Source organism: Chlorocebus sabaeus, chromosome 6, assembly GCF_047675955.1.
Source record: "Chlorocebus sabaeus isolate Y175 chromosome 6, mChlSab1.0.hap1, whole genome shotgun sequence".
Lineage (NCBI taxonomy): Eukaryota > Metazoa > Chordata > Mammalia > Primates > Cercopithecidae > Chlorocebus > Chlorocebus sabaeus.
Window position 1 is genome coordinate 44,432,617 of NC_132909.1, and position 20,937 is coordinate 44,453,553.

Consider the following 20,937-nt stretch of genomic DNA (forward strand, 5'->3'; position numbering starts at 1 on the left):
CTCCACTGTGCAGATATAAACATAGGGGTTCAGGTAGGTTATAAAAACAAAAAAGTTAAAAAAATAAAAACAGTTAAAAACTGGGGTTCAGTGATAGATGGGGAATAGTCTAAATCCCTCAGACCGTGGAGTCGCCCAGGGATTATTTCATGCCCCTTCCCAGGTGATTTTTTCTCGTTTTCTTTTTTTTTTTCAGGTGGAGTCTCACGCTCTACCCCCTAGGCTGGAGTGCAGTGGCATAATCTTGGCTCACAGCAACCTCCGCCTCCTGGGTTCCCGCCATTCTCCTGCCTCAACCTCCCAAGTAGCTGGCACTACAGGCGCCCGCCACCATGCCCGGATAATTTTTTGTATTTCTACTGGAGACGGGGTTTCACCGTGTTAGCCAGGATGGTCTCGATCTCCTGATCCACCCGCCTCAGCCTCCCAAAGTGCTGGGATTACAGGTGTGAGCCACCGCACCCGGCCTTTCTCCTTTTCTTTGAGACAGGGTCTTGCTCACTGCAACTTCCATCTCTGGGGTTCAAGCAATCCTCATGCCTCAGCCACCCCAGTATCTCAGATTATAGGTGTGCACCACCATACTCGGCTAGTTTTTGTATTTTTAGTAGAGTCGGGGTTTCACCATGTTGGCCAGGCTGGTCTAGATTTCCTGACTTCAAGTGATCCAGCTACCTTGGCCTCCCAAAGTGCTGGGATTACTGGCATAAGCCACCACACCACCCCCCCCCAGGTGATTTCTTACATAGCTCTGCTGTGCTGCCATCTTTTCTGGCTGTCCAACCTCCCTTCCTTCCTCAGTGGTTTTCATGAGACCCCACCACTACCTTCTGTGCCACAGGCACTGTGCAAGTCTCCTAGCTATAACAATGAGAAACAACAAAGGCTTCCCAGACTTCGGGGCTCTTCCAGCGTAGAGGGCAAGGCAGAGGTAAATCAAGGCAGTGGCTCACTCCTATAATCCCAACAGTTTGGGAGGCCAAAGTGGAAGTATTGTTTGAGTCCAGGAGTTCGAGACCAGCCTGGGTAACATGGGGGAAACCTCATCTCTACAAAAAATATAAATATTGGGCTGGGCGCGGTGGCTCACGCCTGTAATCCCAGCACTTTGGGAGGCCGAGGTGGGTGGATCACGAGGTCAGGAGATCAAGACCATCCTGGCTAACACGGTGAAGCCCCATCTTCACTAAAAATATAAAAAATTAGCCAGGTGTGGTGGCCAGCGCCTGTAGTCCCAGCTACTCATGAGGCTGAGGCAGGAGAGTGCCGTGAACCTGGGAGGCAGAGCTTGCAGTAAGCCGAGATTGCACCACTGCACTCCAGCCTGGGCAACAGAGCGAGACTCTGTCTCAGAAAAAAAAAAAAAAAAAAAATAGCTGGACATGATGCTGCACCTGTGGTCCCAACTACTCAGGAGGCTGAGGTGGGAGGACTGCTTGAGCCTAGGAGGTAGAGGTGGTTGCAGTGATCTGAGAATCTGAGATTGTGCCACTGCACTCCAGCCTGGGTTTCAAAGTAAGACCCTATCTCAAAAAAAAAAAAAGGCAGAGATATAGGTAAACTAGTTTGGGAAGCCGAGGCAGGCAGATCATGAGGTCAGGAGTTCCAGACCATCCTGGCCAACATGGTGAAACCCTGTGTCTACTAAAAATATAAAAATTAGTTGGGCAGGAGAATCGTTTGAACCCGGGAGGTGGATGTTGCAGTGAGCTGAGATCATGCCACTGCCCTCTAGCCTGGTGACAGGGCAAGACCCTGTCTCAAAAAAAAAAAAAAAAAAAAAGAAAGAAAGAAAAAAAAAGGACAGGCATGGTGGCTCACGTCTGTAATCCCAGCACTTTGGTATGTTGAGGTGGGAGGATCACGTGAGGTTGGGAGTTTGAGACCTGCCTGACCAACATGAAGAAACCCCGTGTCCACTAAAAATACAAAATTAGCCAGACGTGGTGGTGCATGCCTCTACTCCGAGCTACGTGGGAGGCTGAGGCAGGAGAATCGCTTGAACCTGGGAGGCGGAGGTTGCGGTGAGCTGAGATCGCGCCATTGCACTCCAGCCTGGGCAACAAGAGTGAAACTTCTTCTCAAAAAACAAAAACAAACAGTCAAAAAAAACACAAGTGAACTAGTTATGAAGTGGACGTTCATCAACTTCATTGTGCCAAGACAGCCAAATGAGGCACCTGGTCTTGCCTTGGGGAGGTCTGGGAGGGCTTCCTGTAGGAGGCAACCTGGGAACTCCAACTTTAGAAGTTAGTTATCTCCAAAAAGCCATTTACCACCTCCATCATAGCTACCTCTGAAAGCTGATGTCTGACTAATCCATCCATCCATCCACCCACCCATCCACCCACCCACCCATTTATTGAGCTTCTATAGATGCCAGGCATGGTTCAAGGAGGTGCTGGGTACAAATCAGGTAAAAATCCCTGCCAGGATGGAGCAGAGTGGGGAATGGTCCCTCCAACCACAAGCAAATTAAATGACAAGATAATTCTGGAAGGGAGTAACTGCTAGGAAGGAAATAAAACTGAGTGAAGGAGGGAGAAGTGTTCCGGTTTCAAAACAAGATCCATAAAAGCTTAGCTAATCAAGGATGCCACCTTCTCCCCGGGTCATGGGGACCTTATCAGCCTCCAGCAGACAGTGCATGGAGGAGGAACTCCTCCCAGTGGCCCTGCTGGCTCAGTCGCCTGCCCAGCAGTAATTGAGCGCCTCCGGTATGCACCAGCCAACCTTCTGGACATTAAACTGGGTGGGGGATGGGAGGCAAGTTTCTGTATGCCTTTGGGCACGTCACTCCCCCTCAGGCCCTCAGATTCACTTCTGTAACTAGGGCTTCAGGATGGGTCATTCAGCAACCCCAGAGCTGCCCTGTCCGTCAAGCCTGAAGTCTTTAAGGAAATAGCATTTAGAGCGGACTGTCCCCCAAAAAAGCCCCCAAGGTGAGAGTGCATAGATGGGGGTGTTTATCCCCATTTCGCAGATGATCAGGATGAAGCTCAGAGGAGAGGCAGGAGTCGCACAGGCTGCGCGATACTGACCCGCGTCGGGGTCCAGGCCAAGGTCCCCCGCCTCCGCCCCAGTAGCCGGGAGGCTTCGGTCCCTTTAAGAAAGCCCCGCGGAGCCAAGCAGGAAGGGGGAGGTGCCAACGCCCGGGACGGACGCCTGCACCAGCCAATGGATGCGGCAGTCGCGGCAGCGGCGGCCAATGGGCACGGCAGGGGCGGGGCCAAGCGGCTGAACCTGGTTCCCGAGGCGCGGCGGCCGCGGCTGGGGGCGGGGAGGGGGGCGCAGGACCCCAAGCGGGGGTCCCGGAGCCAGAGGCAAGTATCCTGGGGTGCTGGGGGCGCCGTGCTGGCCAGGCTGCTGCCCTGGCCTAGACTGGTCCGAGGGCTAGTGCGCCGGGGGCTGCGGCCGATGGGCGGGGCGAGGGGCCGCGGGGGCGGCGAGCCGGGGGGCACTGGGGTCGGGGGTGCACGAGGGGGCGCGGCCGGGCGGGGGTGGTCGGGGATGGGGGTCACTGGGGGCGAAGGGGATCCAGTGGGGGGATCCCGATGGAGGCGTGCAGGGCCAGGGGCGCCCGAGGCGTGCGGGGGTCGGGTGCCCCAGACTGGTGGCGTCAGACAGGCGTGGGGCGTTGGGGGCCTGGGTCACGGCTTGACTGAGGGCCCGGCTGGGGCTGTGGGGCGTCAGAAGGGCGTGGGGTGTTATGGGATCGGAAAGGGGGGGCGTCTGGGGACACTGGAGTGTTTACGGCGAGACGGAGCCGCTGTGGGGGGAGCTGGCCCGTGCTGGGGGCGGTGGTGGTTGGGGTGGGGGTGGGAGGGGAGGCCGAATTGTGCGGGCGCGGGGAATTATGGGGGTGGGGGCTGGGAGGGTCTCAGAAAGTGGGGCCCCGAGCCCGGGAGTAGCAGGCTGGTGAGGGCTGGGGAGGGGATGCGGCCGGCTTGTTTGATGGCTGTGCCACACTCTTCTGAGCTTGGGGCCTGGGGGACGGAGGGATTGGTTGTTTGTTCAGGAGGCCTGGGGCAAGGAAGAGGCTGTGGACTGTGGTGGGACCTCAGCCACTCCTGAAAAGGAGGCTGCTTTGGAGGGGTGGGACCGAGGCCTGATGAGAGGAGGATGGTCTCCTAGAGAAGGGTTTGGGCCAGGGTCCCTGATGCTGGGGTTGTGGGGGATAGTGTTAGATTCAGGGTGTGAAAGGAAAAAACGCTTGGGGTTTCTGGGTGATTACGGTTGGTGCTTTTGGGAAGGGTCTCCCCTTTGGGGAAGGGTCTCCCCTTTGGAAAAGAGGCTGGAGGTGGGAGGCCCTGGTAAAAGATTCAATTCCCCCAGTGGCCCTAGAGGCTCTAAAAATGGCTTCCCTAAGGCCTCAGAGGCTGTCCTCTCCACAAAAATCCCAGCACCCCTCGCTTAGCATAGAATCAGGCAAAGCCACAGGGCCTGAAGCCCCAGGTTCAAATCCTCCTTTGGCCTTTGGCTTTCTCTGTGACCTTGGGCAAATGGCTTTGCCCCTCTGGCCTGTTTCCTGTTCTGTAAAATGTTGCGGGGAATCTTCCCTACTTCCTTGAGTGTTTGTAAACATTAAATAATAATTAGCTCTAAGAATGGCTAACACTATTTGAGCCTGATGCCAAGGGCTTGATGCGTGGGTTAATTTCTCCCAACAAGGTGGGGTTGTTATTATACCCACTGTATAGATGAGGAAACTGAGGCCTGGAGCCCTTGAGTTACACAGAAAGTGATCGGCAGTGTGGGGAATAGGTACAGTGGAGTCTTTGAGGGGCTGTGTAGGATTCTGACCCACATCTCTGCCCCCCACTTCCAGGGCCAATTCCCGTCCCCCCAGCAGCATGGCATCGTGTGCTGAACCCTCTGAGCCCTCTGCCCCGCTGCCCGCCGGGGTCCCACCGCTCGAGGACTTCGAGGTGCTGGATGGGGTTGAGGATGCAGAGGGGGAGGAGGAAGAGGAGGAGGAAGAGGAGGAGGAGGATGACCTGAGTGAGCTGCCACCACTGGAGGACATGGGACAACCCCTGGTGGAGGAGGCTGAGCAGCCTGGGGCCCTGGCCCGAGAGTTCCTCGCTGCCATGGAACCCGAGCCCGCCCCAGCCCCGGCCCCGGAAGAGTGGCTGGACATTCTGGGTAAGGAGCAAGGGTGGATCGGGGTGACCTTGGCCCTGGCCCTCTTGTCCCCTGAGCCTCATTTCCCCATCTGTGCTGTGAGGGTTGGAAGTCACATGGTTACCACCATGATCACCAGCCAGAGGCAACTACTGGAGATGCTTCACGTTGATGTACCCCATTCATTGACTCACACACATGTACAATGTGCTGTGTCCCTGTTTCCCAGATCTGGTGACAGTGGCTCAGAGAGGCTGAGTCCCCTGCCCAGAGTCACACAGCCAGCACGCCGGGCACTGGCAGCTCCTAACCCCATCACTGCATCTTTTTTTGGCATTTGTCTGACACATGTTTGGGCTCTGACCAATGTGTCCCGAGTGCACGCCAGCCTGGGCAACACAGCGAGACCCCACCTGCAGAACCAAAAGTGTGTCCTGGGATCAAGTAGATCGGAGGAATGTTATTTTGTTCAGCCTTCTGGTTGGTTCACAGTAGTCATAGTATTGTAAATGCTCAGAGAAATCCTAAAGAAGAAAACTAGGTGAGCCCACACCTGTTCCCCCCAACGTACTCTATCACAGCAACTGAAAACAAGAGAAATGTTAGTATTCTGTGGAAGACGTCTTACTGCTAGTATAGTACTGATACCTAATATACCAAATAATGCTGGTCCTATGCAAATAATAAGATATCATTACCACTATCAGTTGTACTAACAATAGTATAGTAATAGTACCTAATCATATTGACACTGATGGAACAGAAATATTGCTAAACGTCATCACCAGTACTGATAAAAATCTTACTACTTTTTTTTTTTTTTTTTTTTGAGACAGAGTCTCACTCTGTCGCCTAGGCTGGAATGCAGTGGTGCGATCTCAGTTCACTGCAACCTCCACCTCCCAGATTCAAGCAATTCTCCTGCCTCAGCCTCCTGAGTAGCTGGGATTACTGGTGTCCGCCACCATGCCCGACTGAATTTTGTATTTTTAGGAGAGATGGGGTTTCACCACATTGGCCAGGCTGGGCTCGAACTCCTGACCTCATGTGATCCACCTGCCTCGGCCTCCCAAAGTACTGGGATTACAGGTGTGCGCCACCACGCCTGGCCTCTCATTTTTGTATTTTTAGTGGAGACAGGGTCTCACCATGTTGGCCAGGCTAGTCTCAAACTCCTGACCTCATGTCATCCTCCTGCCTCAGCCTTCCAAAGTGCTGGGATTACAGATGTGAGCCACCATGCCTGGTCATTTTTTACTTTTTGTAGAGACGGGGTCTCACCATGTTGCCCAGGCTGGTCTCAAACTCCTGGGTTGAAACAGTCCTCTCACCTCAGCCTCCCAAAGTTCTGGGATTACAGGCATGAACCACCATGCCTGGCCTTTGCTTAAGTTCTAAATTCATCCCACTTGGTGCTGTGGTGGAGACACGGTGTCACAGGGCCTCTGCTAACCGAGAGCCCCATGAGTACCTCATTTCATGGCTGGGTACATGTGAGTCATTGCACCTGGCCTTTGCTTAACTTCTTTTTTTCTTTTTCTTTTTTTTTTTTTGAGACACAGTCTCGCTCTGTCGCCCAGGCTGGAGTGCAGTGGTGTGATGGTGTGATCTCGGCTCACTGCAACCTCCACCTCCTGGGTTCAAGCTATTCTCATGTCTCAGCCTCCCCAATAGCTGGGATTACAGGCAGCCACTACCACACCCAGATAATTTTTGTATTTTTAGTAGAGACAGGGTTTCGCCATGTTGGTCAGATTGATCTCAAACTCCTGGCCTCAGGTGATCTACCCGCTTTGGCTTCCCAAAGTGCTGGGATTACAGGCATGAGCCACCATGCCTGGCCTTTGCTTAACTTCTAAATTCATCCCACTTGGTGCTGTGGTGGAGACACAGTATCATAGGGGCTGTCCTAACCAATAGCCCCATGAGTACCTCATTTCATGACTGGGTAAACTGAGGCCCAAACATCTCAGGGCTAGGATTTCAGCCTGAGGGTGGGGAGACTGGGTTCTTTTTTTTTTTTTTTGAGACGGAGTCTCGCCCTGTCGCCCAGACTGGAGTGCAGTGGCGCGATCTGGGCTCACTGCAAGCTCCACCTCCTGGGTTCACGCCATTCTCCTGCCTCAGCCTCCCGAGTGAGTAGCTGGGACTACAGGCACCCGCCACTACACCCGGCTAATTTTTTGTATTTTTAGTAGAGGTGGGGTTTCACTGTGTTAGTCAGGATGGTCTCGATCTCCTGACCTCGTGATCCGCCCGCCTCGGCCTCCCAAAGTGCTGGAATTACAGGCATGAGCCACCAGCCCGGCCGAGACTGGGTTCTTGCCATTTTGAACAGACGCTGGCCTAAGCTTTTGATTCTCCCACACTGGCCTCTCAAATAGCTGGAAACCTGGCCAGTCTTAGTTTTCTTAAAAAAAAACAAAACAAAACCAGCCGGGTGCAGTGGCTCACGCCTGTAATCCCAGCACTTTGGGAGGCCGAGGCGGGTGGATCACGAGGTCAGGAGATCGAGACCATCCTGGCTAACACGATGAAACCCCGTCTCTACTAAAAATACAAAAAATTAGCCGGGCGAGGTTGTGGGCGCCTGTAGTCCCAGCTACTCGGGAGGCTGAGGCAGGAGAATGGCGTGAACCCGGGAGGCGGAGCTTGCAGTGAGCTGAGATCCGGCCACTGCACTCCAGCCTGGGCAACAGAGCAAGACTCCGTCTCAAAAAAAAAAAAACAAAAAAAAAAACTAGACCAACCATTATTCACTGAGCTGGTCCCTAGCACCAGCACTGTCACCCTAAAGTCTGTCCCGTCCTGCCCAGTGTCCTGCATGTGGGATCCCCCACTGTGGTGGCCACGTGGCCACTGGAAGTTTGGCTTGTGCCCCAGTGTTGGGCCAGCACCCTCTGGACAGCTAGTGGGCATAGCTGAGGGTAGGAGTGGGGGCTCAGGGGAGCGGCTGCCTGTTTAAGCCACCAGGTGACAGGCTGCATGTCCCTGGACCCTGGCAGGGAACGGGCTGTTGAGGAAGAAGACGCTGGTCCCAGGGCCGCCAGGTTCGAGCCGCCCAGTCAAGGGCCAGGTGGTCACCGTACATCTACAGACGTCGCTGGAGAACGGCACACGGGTGCAGGAGGAGCCGGAGCTGGTGTTCACTCTGGGTGACTGTGACGTCATCCAGGTGCGGACTGGGGTGGGACAGGGCAGGGGCGAGGGGCGCGCCTCACTGGGTCTGAGTCTGCCTGACTGCCGGCTATCCCCACGCACCCCAGGCCTTGGATCTCAGTGTCCCACTCATGGACGTTGGGGAGACGGCCATGGTCACTGCTGACTCCAAGTACTGCTACGGCCCCCAAGGCAGGTGAGAATCGGCCATCCTTAGGGTCTCTGCAGGTCTCAGGACGGGGATGGGTGGAGTGGGTGTACCCCTCGGCTCATCATATCTACCTGCCTGTTTTATAGACGAAGAAACTGAGGCTGGGTGAGGTGGCTCACACCTGAAATCCCAGCACTTTGGGAGGTTGAGGTAGGATTGCTTGAGGCCTGGAGTTCCAGACCAATCTAAGTAATATAGACCCTATCTCTATACAAAAATATATATAGCTGGGTGTGGTGCACACCTGTAGTCCCAGCTACTGAGGAGGCTCAGGCAGGAGGATCACTTGAGCCTAGGTTTTCGAGGCTGCAGTGAACCAAGATTGCACCATGGCACTCCAGCCTGGGCAACAGAGTGAGAACATGTCTCTAAAAAAAAGAGGAAAACCGAGGCTTAGGGAGAGGAACTTGTTTGTCAAGTCCCACAGCTCCAAGGCGGCAAGTCACTTCCCCTGCACTTTACTGAGGAGGGAATGACCAAGGGCGGAGGGTAGACGGATCCGGGGCTTGAGCCAAGCTCGCTCCTTCTAAGCCAGCCCAGCGGGTTTAGGGGTCACCAGGTCTGAGTGTTGCCCCTGCCTGCCCCCACCCCACTAGCAGGAGCCCATACATCCCCCCGCATGCGGCCCTGTGCCTGGAGGTGACCCTGAAGACGGCCGTGGACGGGCCTGACCTGGAGATGCTCACGGGGCAGGAGCGCGTGGCCCTGGCCAACCGAAAGCGGGAGTGCGGCAACGCCCACTACCAGCGGGCGGACTTCGTCCTGGCCGCCAACTCCTACGACCTCGCCATCAAGGCCATCACCTCCAGCGCCAAAGGTGACCGCTTGGATCAGATCCCCACCACCTCCCCTGCAAAGGTGTCCACTCCGTGCCAGAAACTTCCAGCCCCAGAGAGCCTCAGACTCAGAACATTCTAGAATAGCCCAGAATATGAGTAGATCCCCAACTGCCCCTAACCTAGGGCCTGTTGCAGACTCGTGGTATATCCCAGACCAGTAGAGTGTTGTAGAGTGCAAGTGGATATGGGGACAGGGTGACAGTAGACAGGGCCAGTTTACACACACCATGGGCTAGGCCCTTGCTTGCTTAAGGCTCCATGTTGTAGCTTCCTCAGGAGAGCCCCAGGAAAGCGCAGCCCTTGGTCCTGGGTTAAAATTGGGGAAACTGACGCCAGAGAGGCAGCCTTCACAGAGGGGTGGGTGTCGGGGTGTCTGTTGGTGTGGTGACGGCCGCTGTGGGGGGCATTGTCTCCCAATAGTGGACATGACGTTTGAGGAGGAGGCACAGCTCCTGCAGTTGAAGGTGAAGTGTCTGAACAACCTGGCGGCCTCGCAGCTGAAGCTCGACCACTACCGCGCGGCCCTGCGCTCCTGCAGCCTTGTGCTGGAGCACCAGCCAGACAACATCAAGGCTCTCTTCCGCAAGGGCAAGGTGGGCCACACCCGCGTGCCAGGCCAGGTCACTCAGCCCAGGGTATAGGAGGTGGTCCCTAACCCTGCATTTGAGAAAGGCATACGTATCAGCCAGCTGAGCTCTGTGGGGTGCAAGTGGAGAAACTGAGACCCAGACGGGTACAGGAGTGTGGCCTGGTGACAGCAATTTATTGGCTGAGGCCAGATTCGATCCTCAAGTCTTGGGTCCCCAACCTTTGGCCCAGTGTTTTTTGTTTGTTTGTTTTTTTGAGACAGTGTCTCACTCTGTCACCCAGGCTGGAGTGCAGTGGCGTGATCTCAGCTCACCACTGCAACCTCCTCCTCCTGGGTTCAAGTGATTCTCCCGCCTCAGCCTCCCAAGTAGCTGGAACTACAGGTGGGAGCCACCACGCCCAGTTAATTTTTGTATTTTTAGTAGAGATGTGGTTTTGCAAGCAAGACTGTCTCCAAAAAAAATAAGGGCAGACATGACCATGCACATGTCTTGCTCTGTCACCCAGGCTGGAGTGCAGTGGCACGATCTCAGCTCACTGCAACCTCTGCCTCCCGGGTTCAAGCGAGCACATCCAGCTTATTTTTTTGTATTTTTAGTAGAGACGTGGTTTTGCCATATTGGCCAGGCTGGTCTCGAACTCCTGACCTCAAGTGATCTGCCCGCCTCAGCCTCCCCATGTGCTGAGATTACAGGCATGAGCCACTGCACCTGGTTTGGCCCAGTGTTGAGAGCTCCTCACATAGAACCCTCCATGGATCCCGTTTTTTCTCAGAGTTAAGGTGGAATCCTAGTCACAGCCCTGGGCCTGGTGAGTCACGTCTATAATCCCAGTACTTTGGGAGACCGAGGCAGGTGGATTGGTTGAGCCCAGGAGTTCGAAACCATCCTGGGGAACATGGTGAGACCCTGTCTCTAAAATAGAAAAAATAAATAAGTAGGCCGGGCGTGGTGGCTCACGCCTGTAATACCAGCACTTTGGGAGGCTGAGGCAGGTGGATCACCTGAGGTCAGGAGTTCGAGACCAGCCTGGCCAACATGGTAAAACCCTGTCTCTACTAAAAATACAAAAATTAGCTGGTGGTGGCAGGCGCCTGTAATTGCAGTTACTTGGGAAGCTGAGGCAGGAGAATTACTTGAGCCCAGGAGGTGGAGGTTGCAGTGAGCCGAGATCGTGCTACTCCACTCCAGCTTGGGAGACAGAGCAAGACTCCATCTCAAAAAATAATAATAATTTAATAAATAAATACATAAATAATTAGTTGGACATGGTAGTACACACCTGTAGTCCCAGCTCCTCGGGAGGCTGAGGCTGGAGGATTGTTTGAGCCTAGGAGTTTGAGGCTGCAGTGAGCTATGATCATGCCATTGCACTCCAGCCTGGGCGATTGATCAAGAACCTGTCTCTAAAGGAAATAAAAAAAAAAAAACAACCTATGGAAACATCCATTCAGCCTCTTGCCAGTGGAGGTGGTGAAGGAGGAGGTGGCGAGGTGGGTGCCTAGATCTCCAGCTGAGACAGATCCACGGGGGAAGAAGGAGCATGTTGCGGGGGCCAATGCCAAGCTTAGTGTGCGTTAATGGAGTTTGAGGGCTAGGGGAGCAGTTTGGGGGTGGCTGGAACCCAAGGATATTACCAGAGCTCCATTTGGGACTTGTATGAGTAGCCAGGAACCTGGCGGTTTTTTTTGTTTTGTTTGTTTTTGAGACGGAGTCTTGCTCTGTCACCCAGGCTGGAGTGCAGTGGTGTGATCTCAGCTCACTGCAACCTCTGCCTCCTGGGTTCACACCATTCTCCTGCCTCAGCCTCCTGAGTAGCTGGGACTACAGGCGCCTGCCACCATGCCCGGCTAATTTTTTTGTATTGTTTAGTAGAGACGGGATTTCACCATGTTAGCCAGGATGGTCTCGATCTCCTGACCTCATCATCTGCCCACTTCAGCCTCCCAAAGTACTGGGATTACGGGCGTGAGCCACCGCGCCTGGCCTGTTTTATTTAAATTTATTTTTTATTTTTTTTATTTTTAGACAGAGTCACACTCTGTCACCCAGACCGGGGTGCAGTGGCATGATCTCGGCTCACTGCAACTTCTGCCTCCGAGTTCAAGCAGTCCTCCTACCTCATCCTCCTGAGTAGCTGGGACTACAGGTGCATGCCACCATGCCTGGCTAATTTTTGTATTTTTTAGTAGAGACGGGGTTTCACCATGTTGGCCAGGCTGTTTTTATTTATTTATTTATTTATTTGAGATGGAGTTTTGCTCTGTTGCTCAGGCTGGAGTGCATGACACCATCTTGGCTCACTGCAGCCTCCTGGGCTGGGTTTCTTGAAGGATAGTGAGGCCGAGGTATGGGTCCAGAGTGATGCCGCCCCCTTCCCCTTACAGGTGCTGGCCCAGCAGGGGGAGTACAGTGAGGCCATCCCCATCCTGAGGGCGGCCCTGAAGCTGGAACCTTCCAACAAGGTGAGCAGGACAGGGGCACCCTGGGACTTGCTCGGCTGGGAAGTCCCTCCTGTGGTCTGCCTCAGGTCTTTCTTGCTGTGGTTCTCTGTTGTGCTCCCACCTGGGCAGTGGCACGGGGTAGGTATCTGAAGGGTCCTGGTCAGCTTGTGAAGACCCTCATGACGGCCACATAGGCAGTCTGGGCTCTCACCCCTCCAGCGGCTGAGGGCACTGCCAGCCTGCTCCATGCCAACGTCCTTGGTCTTCCTTCCAGAACCTTCTGTCTCCTGGCTACTTTGTGCTCTGCTCCATTGACTGGCTCCCTAGGAGGGATGGGGTCAGCAGCCCTGTCTTTGCTAAGCCCAGAAAGGGGCAGATGGGACCCCCATGTCCCAATGGTCACAGCACCCAAACAGTCTAGGGTCCCAGAAGAGCAGAGTGCCAGTGAAGACAGGTTGGCCGCTGCGTGTTCTCAGCTTCCCTGGCTTTCACAGACGATCCACGCAGAACTCTCGAAGCTGGTGAAGAAGCATGCAGCACAGCGGAGCACAGAGACCGCCTTGTACCGGAAAATGCTGGGCAACCCCAGCCGGCTGCCTGCCAAGTGCCCTGGCAAGGGTGCCTGGGTAAGCTGGGGCACAGAATGGGCAGGGGCTGCGTGCAGGGCATGCCTACCAGAGGGATTTTATTTTGCATACATGAATGTCCTTGGAGACTGGGCCATCCTGGGTGATGCAGGAGACATGGAGAAGGCCTAGCCCTGTGTGATCATGAGTGGAGTTGAAGGTGGAATTCAAACTGGAGGGCTGCGGGTGGGGAATGGAGCCTCTTCCAGGGCATGAGGGGCAGTGTCCTGGAGGAGGGACCATTTGATTTGGGTTTTGCTGTGTGAGTAGGAGTTTGCCAGAAAGTGGCAAATACATGGTCAGGCAATGATTTGTTGGGAGGTCTGTTTGGGCTATGCTGGCAGCTGAGGCCCCAGAGGCCAGTCTTGACCTCCCTCCACCCTTCTCTCCCCTCCTTTTTATCTACAGTCCATCCCATGGAAGTGGCTGTTTGGGGCGACTGCTGTTGCCTTGGGGGGTGTGGCACTCTCTGTGGTCATCGCTGCCAGGAACTGACCACCCAGGTGGCCGCCACTCCCTCTGCACACCATGGACCCTGCCCTGCGCTCCCCAACTACCCCAGGCTCCCTGTCCACTGCCCTCCCTGGTCTAGCCCCCTCCTCCGGGTTAGGGGAGCAGGGATTGGGGGTCGTGCAGCCCAGCCAGCAGGAGGGACTAAGGCCCTCTAGGAGGAAAGCCCAGAGGGAGGGGGCCCTCATTCCTTCAGACCCAGTTTTCCCCCACCCTCCTTACTCTGCTGGGCTAGGTCTCTGCCAGGGCCGGCCTCAGTTTCTCCTCAACAGGCCTGGGGGCAGCCCTTTCCCTGCCTAGTCCCCGCCTGAGTGCCAGCCCCCCTGCCCCGCCTGCCGCCCCCTGTCCAGGCTCCCTCCCCGCCACAGTGAAATAAAGCCTCCCATCCTGCAGTTTCCACAGACTCCTGAGCTTTCTTCTTCCGCCACCTGGGGCTGGGCCAGAGAAAGCCTGTGATGCATGTGGAGTCACACAGCATGGTGGATGTGGTTGAGCCAGCTGGAGCTGGGGGTCTCCTCTCCAGGCACAACACACTCGCTCTACAGAGGAGAAACTGGGGCATAGAGAAGTGGGGTGATGTAGCAGGGAACAAGTGGGTTGAGAGGTCTGACTCAGCTGGACTCTGGGGGTGTTCCTGCCCAGCTCCACCCATTACCCCAGCATTCACTGTTTCCTTACCTGAAATCCAGGACCCCAGTGGGTCCTAACTTGAGGCTGCTGCATGGGTTCTGTGGCATCATTGCTTTACCTAGTGGATGTGCTGAATTCAATAGACAGATGGTAGGAGGATGACGAGCACAGGAATTTGAGGCTTTAGCGAGCTATGATTGCACCACTGCACTCCAGCCTAGGCTGGAAGACCTCACAAGAGTGAGGTCTCTCTTTTTATTTTTTATTTATTTATTTTTGAGACAGAGTCTTACTCTGTTGCCAGGCTGAAGTACAGTGGCACGATCTTTGCTTACTGCAACCTCCACCTCTCGGGTTCAAGCAATTCTCCTGTCTCAGCTTCCTGAGTAGCTGGGACTACAGGCGTGCGCCACTACGCGCAGCTAATTTTTGTATTTTTAGTAGAGACAGGGTTTCACCATGTTGGTCAGGATGGTCTTGATCTCTTGACCTTGTGATTCGCCTGCCTAGGCCTCCCAAAGTGCTGGGATTACAGGTGTGAGTCACTGCGCCCAGCTTTTTTTTCTGTTTTTTTTAAAGAGGCAGGTGTAGTGTCATGGCCTGTAATTTCAGCTCTTTGGAAGCCAAGGTGGGAGGGTCGCTTGAGCCCAGCTTGGTCAACATAGTGAGAGTCCATCTGTGTTTTTTTTTTTTTTTAAAAAAGAGTGCGCCAGGCACTGTGGTTCCCACCTGTAATCCCAGCACTTTGGGAGGCCCAGGTGGGTGGATCACTTGAGCTCAGGAGTTCAGACCAACCTGCCCAACATAGTGAAACCCCATCTCTACTTAAAATACAAAAATTAGCTGAGTGTAGTGGCGCATGTCTGTAATCCCAGCTACTTGGGAGGCAGAGGTTGCAGTGAACCAAGATCATGGGACTGCATTGCAGCCTGGGCAACACAGCGAGACTCCATCTCAAAACAAGAGACAGATGGGGTCCAGGGGAGAGGATGTGAATGTCTGGATGCGGCCTGTGAGGAAGCACAGCTGGAGGCCCAGGAAGACCTCTCCCAGAGGATGTGTGCACTGATATTTCAGTGATGGCAACGGTCTGCCCATGCAGGGAACTGACAGCCCCAGGGCTGGGCAACAGCATGCCTTGTGCAAAGGCCCTGGGGCCAGATCTAGCCTGGTGCATTCCAGATGGATGAGGCTGGGTATCCCGCAGAGCCACACCCTGCAGGGCTTCAGGGGCCATGAGAAAGGGCCAGGGTTGATGCTGGCAGGTTCCCTGATCCCATCTGGCTCTCCCAACTCCGGACTCTGGGAGCTTCTCCCATGATGCCGCTCACCAGTATAGCTAGGATGGGCAGAGCCAGCACTGGGGCCTCTGTCACCCCAGCACCTGCACCTTCTTCTTACTGTTCCATCTTGCCCCCAAAAATGAGGACATCCCTGAAAATAGACCACTACATTCATCTCACCTGCATCTATCACCTTATAGCCCAGGAGGGGAAGCTCCCTGCCACAGCCACCCAGCAGAAACTGGTGCAGAAGGGAGGTTGGAGGCCCTCCCAAAGGCCTGGGACTCCAATCTACACCCCCACCTCACTCACTCACCCGCCGCTTCCAGGCCCTTGTTCTCTGTGTCACCTGGATAACTTGAGGCTGGGTGTGGCTTGAGTCTGTGCCCTCTTTCCAGTGGTTAGCCCCAGGTTCAGGCAATTCTCCTGCCTCAGCTTCCCAATTAGCTGGGATTATAGGCATGAGCCACCACACCCAGCTAATTTTTTTTTTTTTTTTTTTTTTTTTTTTGCATGCCAGCTCTGTCACCCAGACTGGAGTGCAGTGGCATGATCTTGGCTCACTGCAATCTCTGACCTCTGACTCCCAGGTTCAAGCGATTCTCCTGTCTCAGCTTCCCAAGCAGCTGGGATTACAGGTGCACACCACAATACCTGGCTAATTTTTTTATTATTTATTTATTTAGTTAGTTATTCATTTATTTTGAGACGGAGTCTTACTCTGTCGCCCAGGCTGGAGTGCAGTGGCGTGATCTCAGCTCACTGCAAACTCCACCTCCCAGGTTCACACCATTCTCCTGCCTCAGCCTCCCGAGTAGCTGGGGCTACAGGTGCCTGCCACCACGCCCAGCTAATTTTTTGTATTTTTAGTAGAGACGGGGTTTCACCATGTTAGCCAGGATGGTCTTGATCTCCTGACCTTGTGATCCGCCCACCTCGGCCTCCTAAAGTGCTGGGATTACAGGCGTGAGCCACTGCGCCTGGCCTATTTATTTATTTTTGAGATGGGGTCTTGCTCTGTCACCCAGGCTGGAGTGCAGTGGCCCAATCTTGGCTCACTGCAGCCTCCACCTCTTGGGTTCAAGCAATTCTCCCACCTCAGTCTCTCAAGTAGCTGGGATTACAGGGGCATGCCACGAAGCTTGGCTAATTTTTTTTTTTTTTTTTTGAGACAGAGTCTCGCTCTGTAGCCCAGGCTGGAGTGCAGTGGCACAATCTTGTTGACTGCTACCTCTGCCTCCCGGATCCCGGTTCAAGTGATTCTCCTGCCTCAGCCTCCCGAGTAGCTGGGATTACAGGCACTCGCCAACATGCCGAGCTAATTTTTATATTTGTAGTAGAGACAGGGTTTCACCATGTTGGCCAGGCTGATCTTGAACTCCTGACCTCGTGATCCACCGCCTCGGCCTCCCAAAGTGTTGGGATAACAGGTGTGAGCCACCGCTCCTGGCCCTTTTTTTTTTTTTTTTTTGAGATGGAGTCTTGCTCTGTCATCCAGGCAGGAGTGGCATGGTGCATCTTGGCTCACTGCAACCTCCGCCTCCAGGATTTAAGGGATTCGCCTGCCTCATCCTCCTGAGTAGCTGGGATTACAGGCGCGTGCCACCATGCCCAGATAATTTTGTATTTTTAGTAGAGATAGGGTTTCACCACATCGGTGATTAACTTTCTTTTTTTTCTCTCTCTCTCTGTTACCCAGGCTGGAGTGCAGTGGCACCATCTCAGCTCACTGCAACCTCCACCTCCCGGGTGCAAGGGATTCTTGTGCCTCAGAATCCCTATAACAAGCATGTAATCCCAGCACTTTGGGAGGTCAAGGAGGGTGGATCACCTGAGGTCAGGAGTTCAAGACCAGCCTGGCCAACATGGTGAGACCCGGTCTCTACTAAAAATGCAAAAATCAGCCAGGTGTGGTGGCATGTGCCTGCAATCCCAGCTGCTCAGGAGGCTGAAGCAGAAGAATTGGCTTGAACCCAGGAGACAGAGGTTGCAGTGACCTAAAATTGCACCATTGCACTCCAGCCTAGGCAACAAGAGTGAAACTCATCGCCAATATGTGTTTCTGTGTGTATGTGTGTGTGTGTATACATACAACCTCTTGACTTTTCATAATGCAAAGTCAACTTGTTTCCTGTTCATGTAGCACACAAATCCTTTTTTTTTTTTCCCCCGAAACGGAGTATTACTCTGTTGCCCAGGCTGGAGTGCAGTGGCCTGATCTCGGCTTATTGCAACCTCTGCCTCCCGGGTTCAGTGATTCTCCTGCCCCAGCCTCCAAAGTAGCTGGGATTACAGGTGAGTGCCACTACGTCCAGCCCATTTTTTTGGTATTTTTGGTAGAGGTGGGGTTTCATCTTGTTGGACAGGCTGCTCTCGAACTCCTGGCCTCGTAATCCACCTGCCTCGGCATTCCAAAGTGCTGTAATTACAGGCGTGAGCCACCACGCCTAGCCAGCACACAAATCTTTTTTTTTTTTTTTGAAACAGAGTCTCGGTCTGTCACCCAGGCTGGAATGCCGTGATGTGATCTCAGCTCACTGCAACCTCTGCCTCCCGGGTTCACACCATTCTTCTGCCTCAGCCTCCCAAGTAGCTGGGACTACAGGTGCCTGCCACCATGCCTGGCTAATTTTTTGTATTTTTTAGTAGAGACAGGGTTTCACCGTGTTAGCCAGGATGGTCTCGATCTCCTGACCTCATGATCCACCCGCCTCAGCCTCCCAAAGTTCTGGGATTACAGGTATGAGCCACTGTGCCCAGCCCAGCACACAAATCTTAAGATACAGAATTTCTTCAATCCAGGAGCTCCTAAGTCTTGTTTTTTTCTTAGAGACACGGTCTCGCTGTGTCACCCAGGCTGGAGTGCAGTGGCGCAGCTCTCTGCAGCACTGACCCGCCCCCCTGCACTCAGGTGATCTTCCCACCTCAGCCTCCCAAGTAGCAGGGGCTACAGGCATTTGCCACTGCTCTCAGCCAACATTTTAGTGTTGAATTGCAGCCTAGATCTGGCTAAATGTGAGACTGATAGTTAATATTTCACTCACTTGCTTGATGCACTTTTTTTTTGTTGAGATGGAGCCTCACTCTGTCACCTAGGTTGGAGTGCAGTGGGGTGATCTTGGCTCACTGAGACCTCTGTCTCACGGGTTCAAGTAATTCTCCCGCCTCAGCCTCCCGAGTAGCTGGGACTGTAGGTGTGTACCACCACGCCCGGCTAATTTCTTATTTTTTTTTTTTTTTTGAGAGGGAGTCTGGCTCTGTGGCCCAGGCTGGAGTGCAGTGGCCGCATCTCAGCTCACTGCAAGCTCCGCCTCCCGGGCTTACGCCATTCTCCTGCCTCAGCCTCCCGAGTAGCTGGGACTACAGGCGCCCGCCACCTCGCCTGGCTAGTTTTTTTGTATTTTTTAGTAGAGACGGGGTGTCACCATGTTAGCCAGGCTGGTCTCGATCTCCTGACCTCGTGATCTGCCCGTCTCGGCCTCCCAAAGTGCTGGGATTACAGGCTTGAGCCACCGTGCCCGGCCACGCCCGGCTAATTTCTTTTTTTTTTTTTTTTTTTTTGAGACGGAGTCTTGCTTTGTCGCCCAGGCTGGAGTGCAGTGGCCGGATCTCAGCTCACTGCAAGCTCCGCCTCCCGGGTTTACGCCATTCTCCTGCCTCAGCCTCCCGAGTAGCTGGGACTACAGGCGCCCGCCACCTCGCCCGGCTAGTTTTTTGTATATTTTTTGGTAGAGACGGGGTTTCACCGAGTTAGCTAGGATGGTCTCGATCTCCTGACCTCGTGATCCGCCCGTCTCGGCCTCCCAAAGTGCTGGGATTACAGGCTTGAGCCACCGCGCCCGGCCCCGCCCGGCTAATTTCTATGTTTTTATTAGAGATGGGGTTTCACCATGCTGACCAGGCTGGTCTTGAACTCCCAACTTCAAGTGATCCGCCCACCTCGGCCTCCCTTAGTGCTGGGATTATAGGTGTGAGCCACTATGCCTGGTCGCTTGTTTGATAAACTTTTTAAAAAGGTTTATTAAAGGAAGGAAATGTCCTTCCTGGCCAAGCAAACTGCCAGTGCCAACCAATATCTGGAGTTGAAATAGCCCTGCAGGACCGGTGCGTGGCTCAAGCCTGTAATCCCAGCACTTTGGGAGGCCGAGACAGGCGGATCATCAGGTCAGATTGAGACCATCCTGGCTAACACGGTGAAACCCCGTCTCTACTAAAAAATACAAAAAAACTAGCCGGGCGAGGTGGCGGGCGCCTGTAGTCCCAGCTACACGGGAGGCTGAGGCAGGAGAATGGCATGAACCCGGGAGGTGGAGCTTGCAGTGAGCCAAGATTGCACCACTGCACTCCAGCCTGGGCGACAGAGCGAGATTCTGTCTCAAAAAAAAAAATAAATAAATAAAAAGAAAAAATACAAAAAAACTAGCCGTGCGAGGTGGCGGGCACCTGTAGTCCCAGCTACTCGGGAGGCTGAGGCAGGAGAATGGCATAAATCCGGGAGGCGGAGCTTGCAGTGAGCCGAGATCCGGCCACCGCACTCCAGCCTGGGCGACAGAGCAAGACTCAGTCTCAAAAAAAAAAAAAAAAAAAAAGAAAATAGAAATAGCCCCAGAGCTTCCCAGAACATGCAAATTATGACATGGTCCGGGGATGGGGAGGAGAGAGGCCCCGAATGGCTGGACTAGGATTGTGAAATTGAATGTGGTCATTCACTTGGCCACTTCATCCTCAAAGGTTTGAGCTGGATGTGGGTGGTGAACTGGAGCATCCAGTAGGTGTGATATTGCAGTTGTGTTGAAGGCATGGAATGCTTTTCATGGGTGGCAAAGGGTATCCCTCTTGGATGGCATAGCTGTGCAAGGTATGCCAGCTGGACCACGTATGGTACCTTTGGAGAACGACGGGGATGGCTTTTTCTTTCATACCAACACATTTACTAACACCTCCCATGTACCTGGCCTTGAGCAGTGACCCAGGCGGGCCTTACCCGACCTGCTATGGGCTGTGAATTGGAAGTGAGCATTGCAGAAGGAATTTTGCATGTGTACGCGAGCTCACATTTCTGGAGCATTTGAACAGGGCGAGCTACATGTGCCCTTGTCTCGTCATCGTCAGAGGACAATCAGGTAGATGCTGTTACACTCCCTGTTTCCTGGATGAGCAAACTGAGGAACAGAGAGGGCAACACATGTCCAAGACCACACATGGGGCAAGGGGCAGGGTGGGGTCACTGCTTCCATCAGAGAGCTCACCAGGTGGACTACGTGTCCGGGGGGCACTCTAGGGTAATCAACTCACTTGCAATATTGTGGATGACCTAGTTCTTTTTTTTTTTTTCTTGAGACAGAGTCTTGCTGTGTCGCCCAGGCTGGAGTGCAGTGGCGCGATCTCAGCTCACTGCAAACTCCGCCTCCCAGGTTCATGCCATTCTTCTGCCTCAGCCTCCCGAGTAACTGGGACTACAGGCACCTGTCACAATGCCTGGCTAATTTTTTTTTTATTTTTAGTAGAGACGGGGTTTCACTGT

At 53.9% G+C, this 20,937-nt stretch overlaps 1 protein-coding gene across 4 annotated transcripts; it reads left to right on the top strand.

Moving 5' to 3' along the window:
- The first annotated feature begins 3,202 nt into the window (after positions 1 to 3,202).
- On the top strand, positions 3,203 to 13,892 carry FKBP8 (FKBP prolyl isomerase 8). 4 transcript variants are annotated; one of them, XM_007995807.3, is made up of 9 exons: positions 3,203 to 3,323; positions 4,829 to 5,145; positions 8,130 to 8,299; positions 8,391 to 8,479; positions 9,091 to 9,311; positions 9,754 to 9,926; positions 12,308 to 12,385; positions 12,859 to 12,990; positions 13,399 to 13,892. In XM_007995807.3, exons 2-9 carry the CDS (start codon positions 4,854 to 4,856, stop codon positions 13,483 to 13,485), a joined length of 1,242 nt encoding a protein of 413 aa, XP_007993998.3. In that variant the 5' UTR covers positions 3,203 to 3,323; positions 4,829 to 4,853; the 3' UTR covers positions 13,486 to 13,892. The 4 variants fall into 4 exon arrangements, with proteins under 4 accessions (XP_007993998.3, XP_007993999.3, XP_007994001.2 ...); XM_007995808.3 differs by having other exon boundaries at positions 9,094 to 9,311; XM_007995810.3 differs by lacking the exon at positions 3,203 to 3,323 and adding an exon at positions 3,870 to 3,918.
- Positions 13,893 to 20,937: the final 7,045 nt, after the last annotated feature.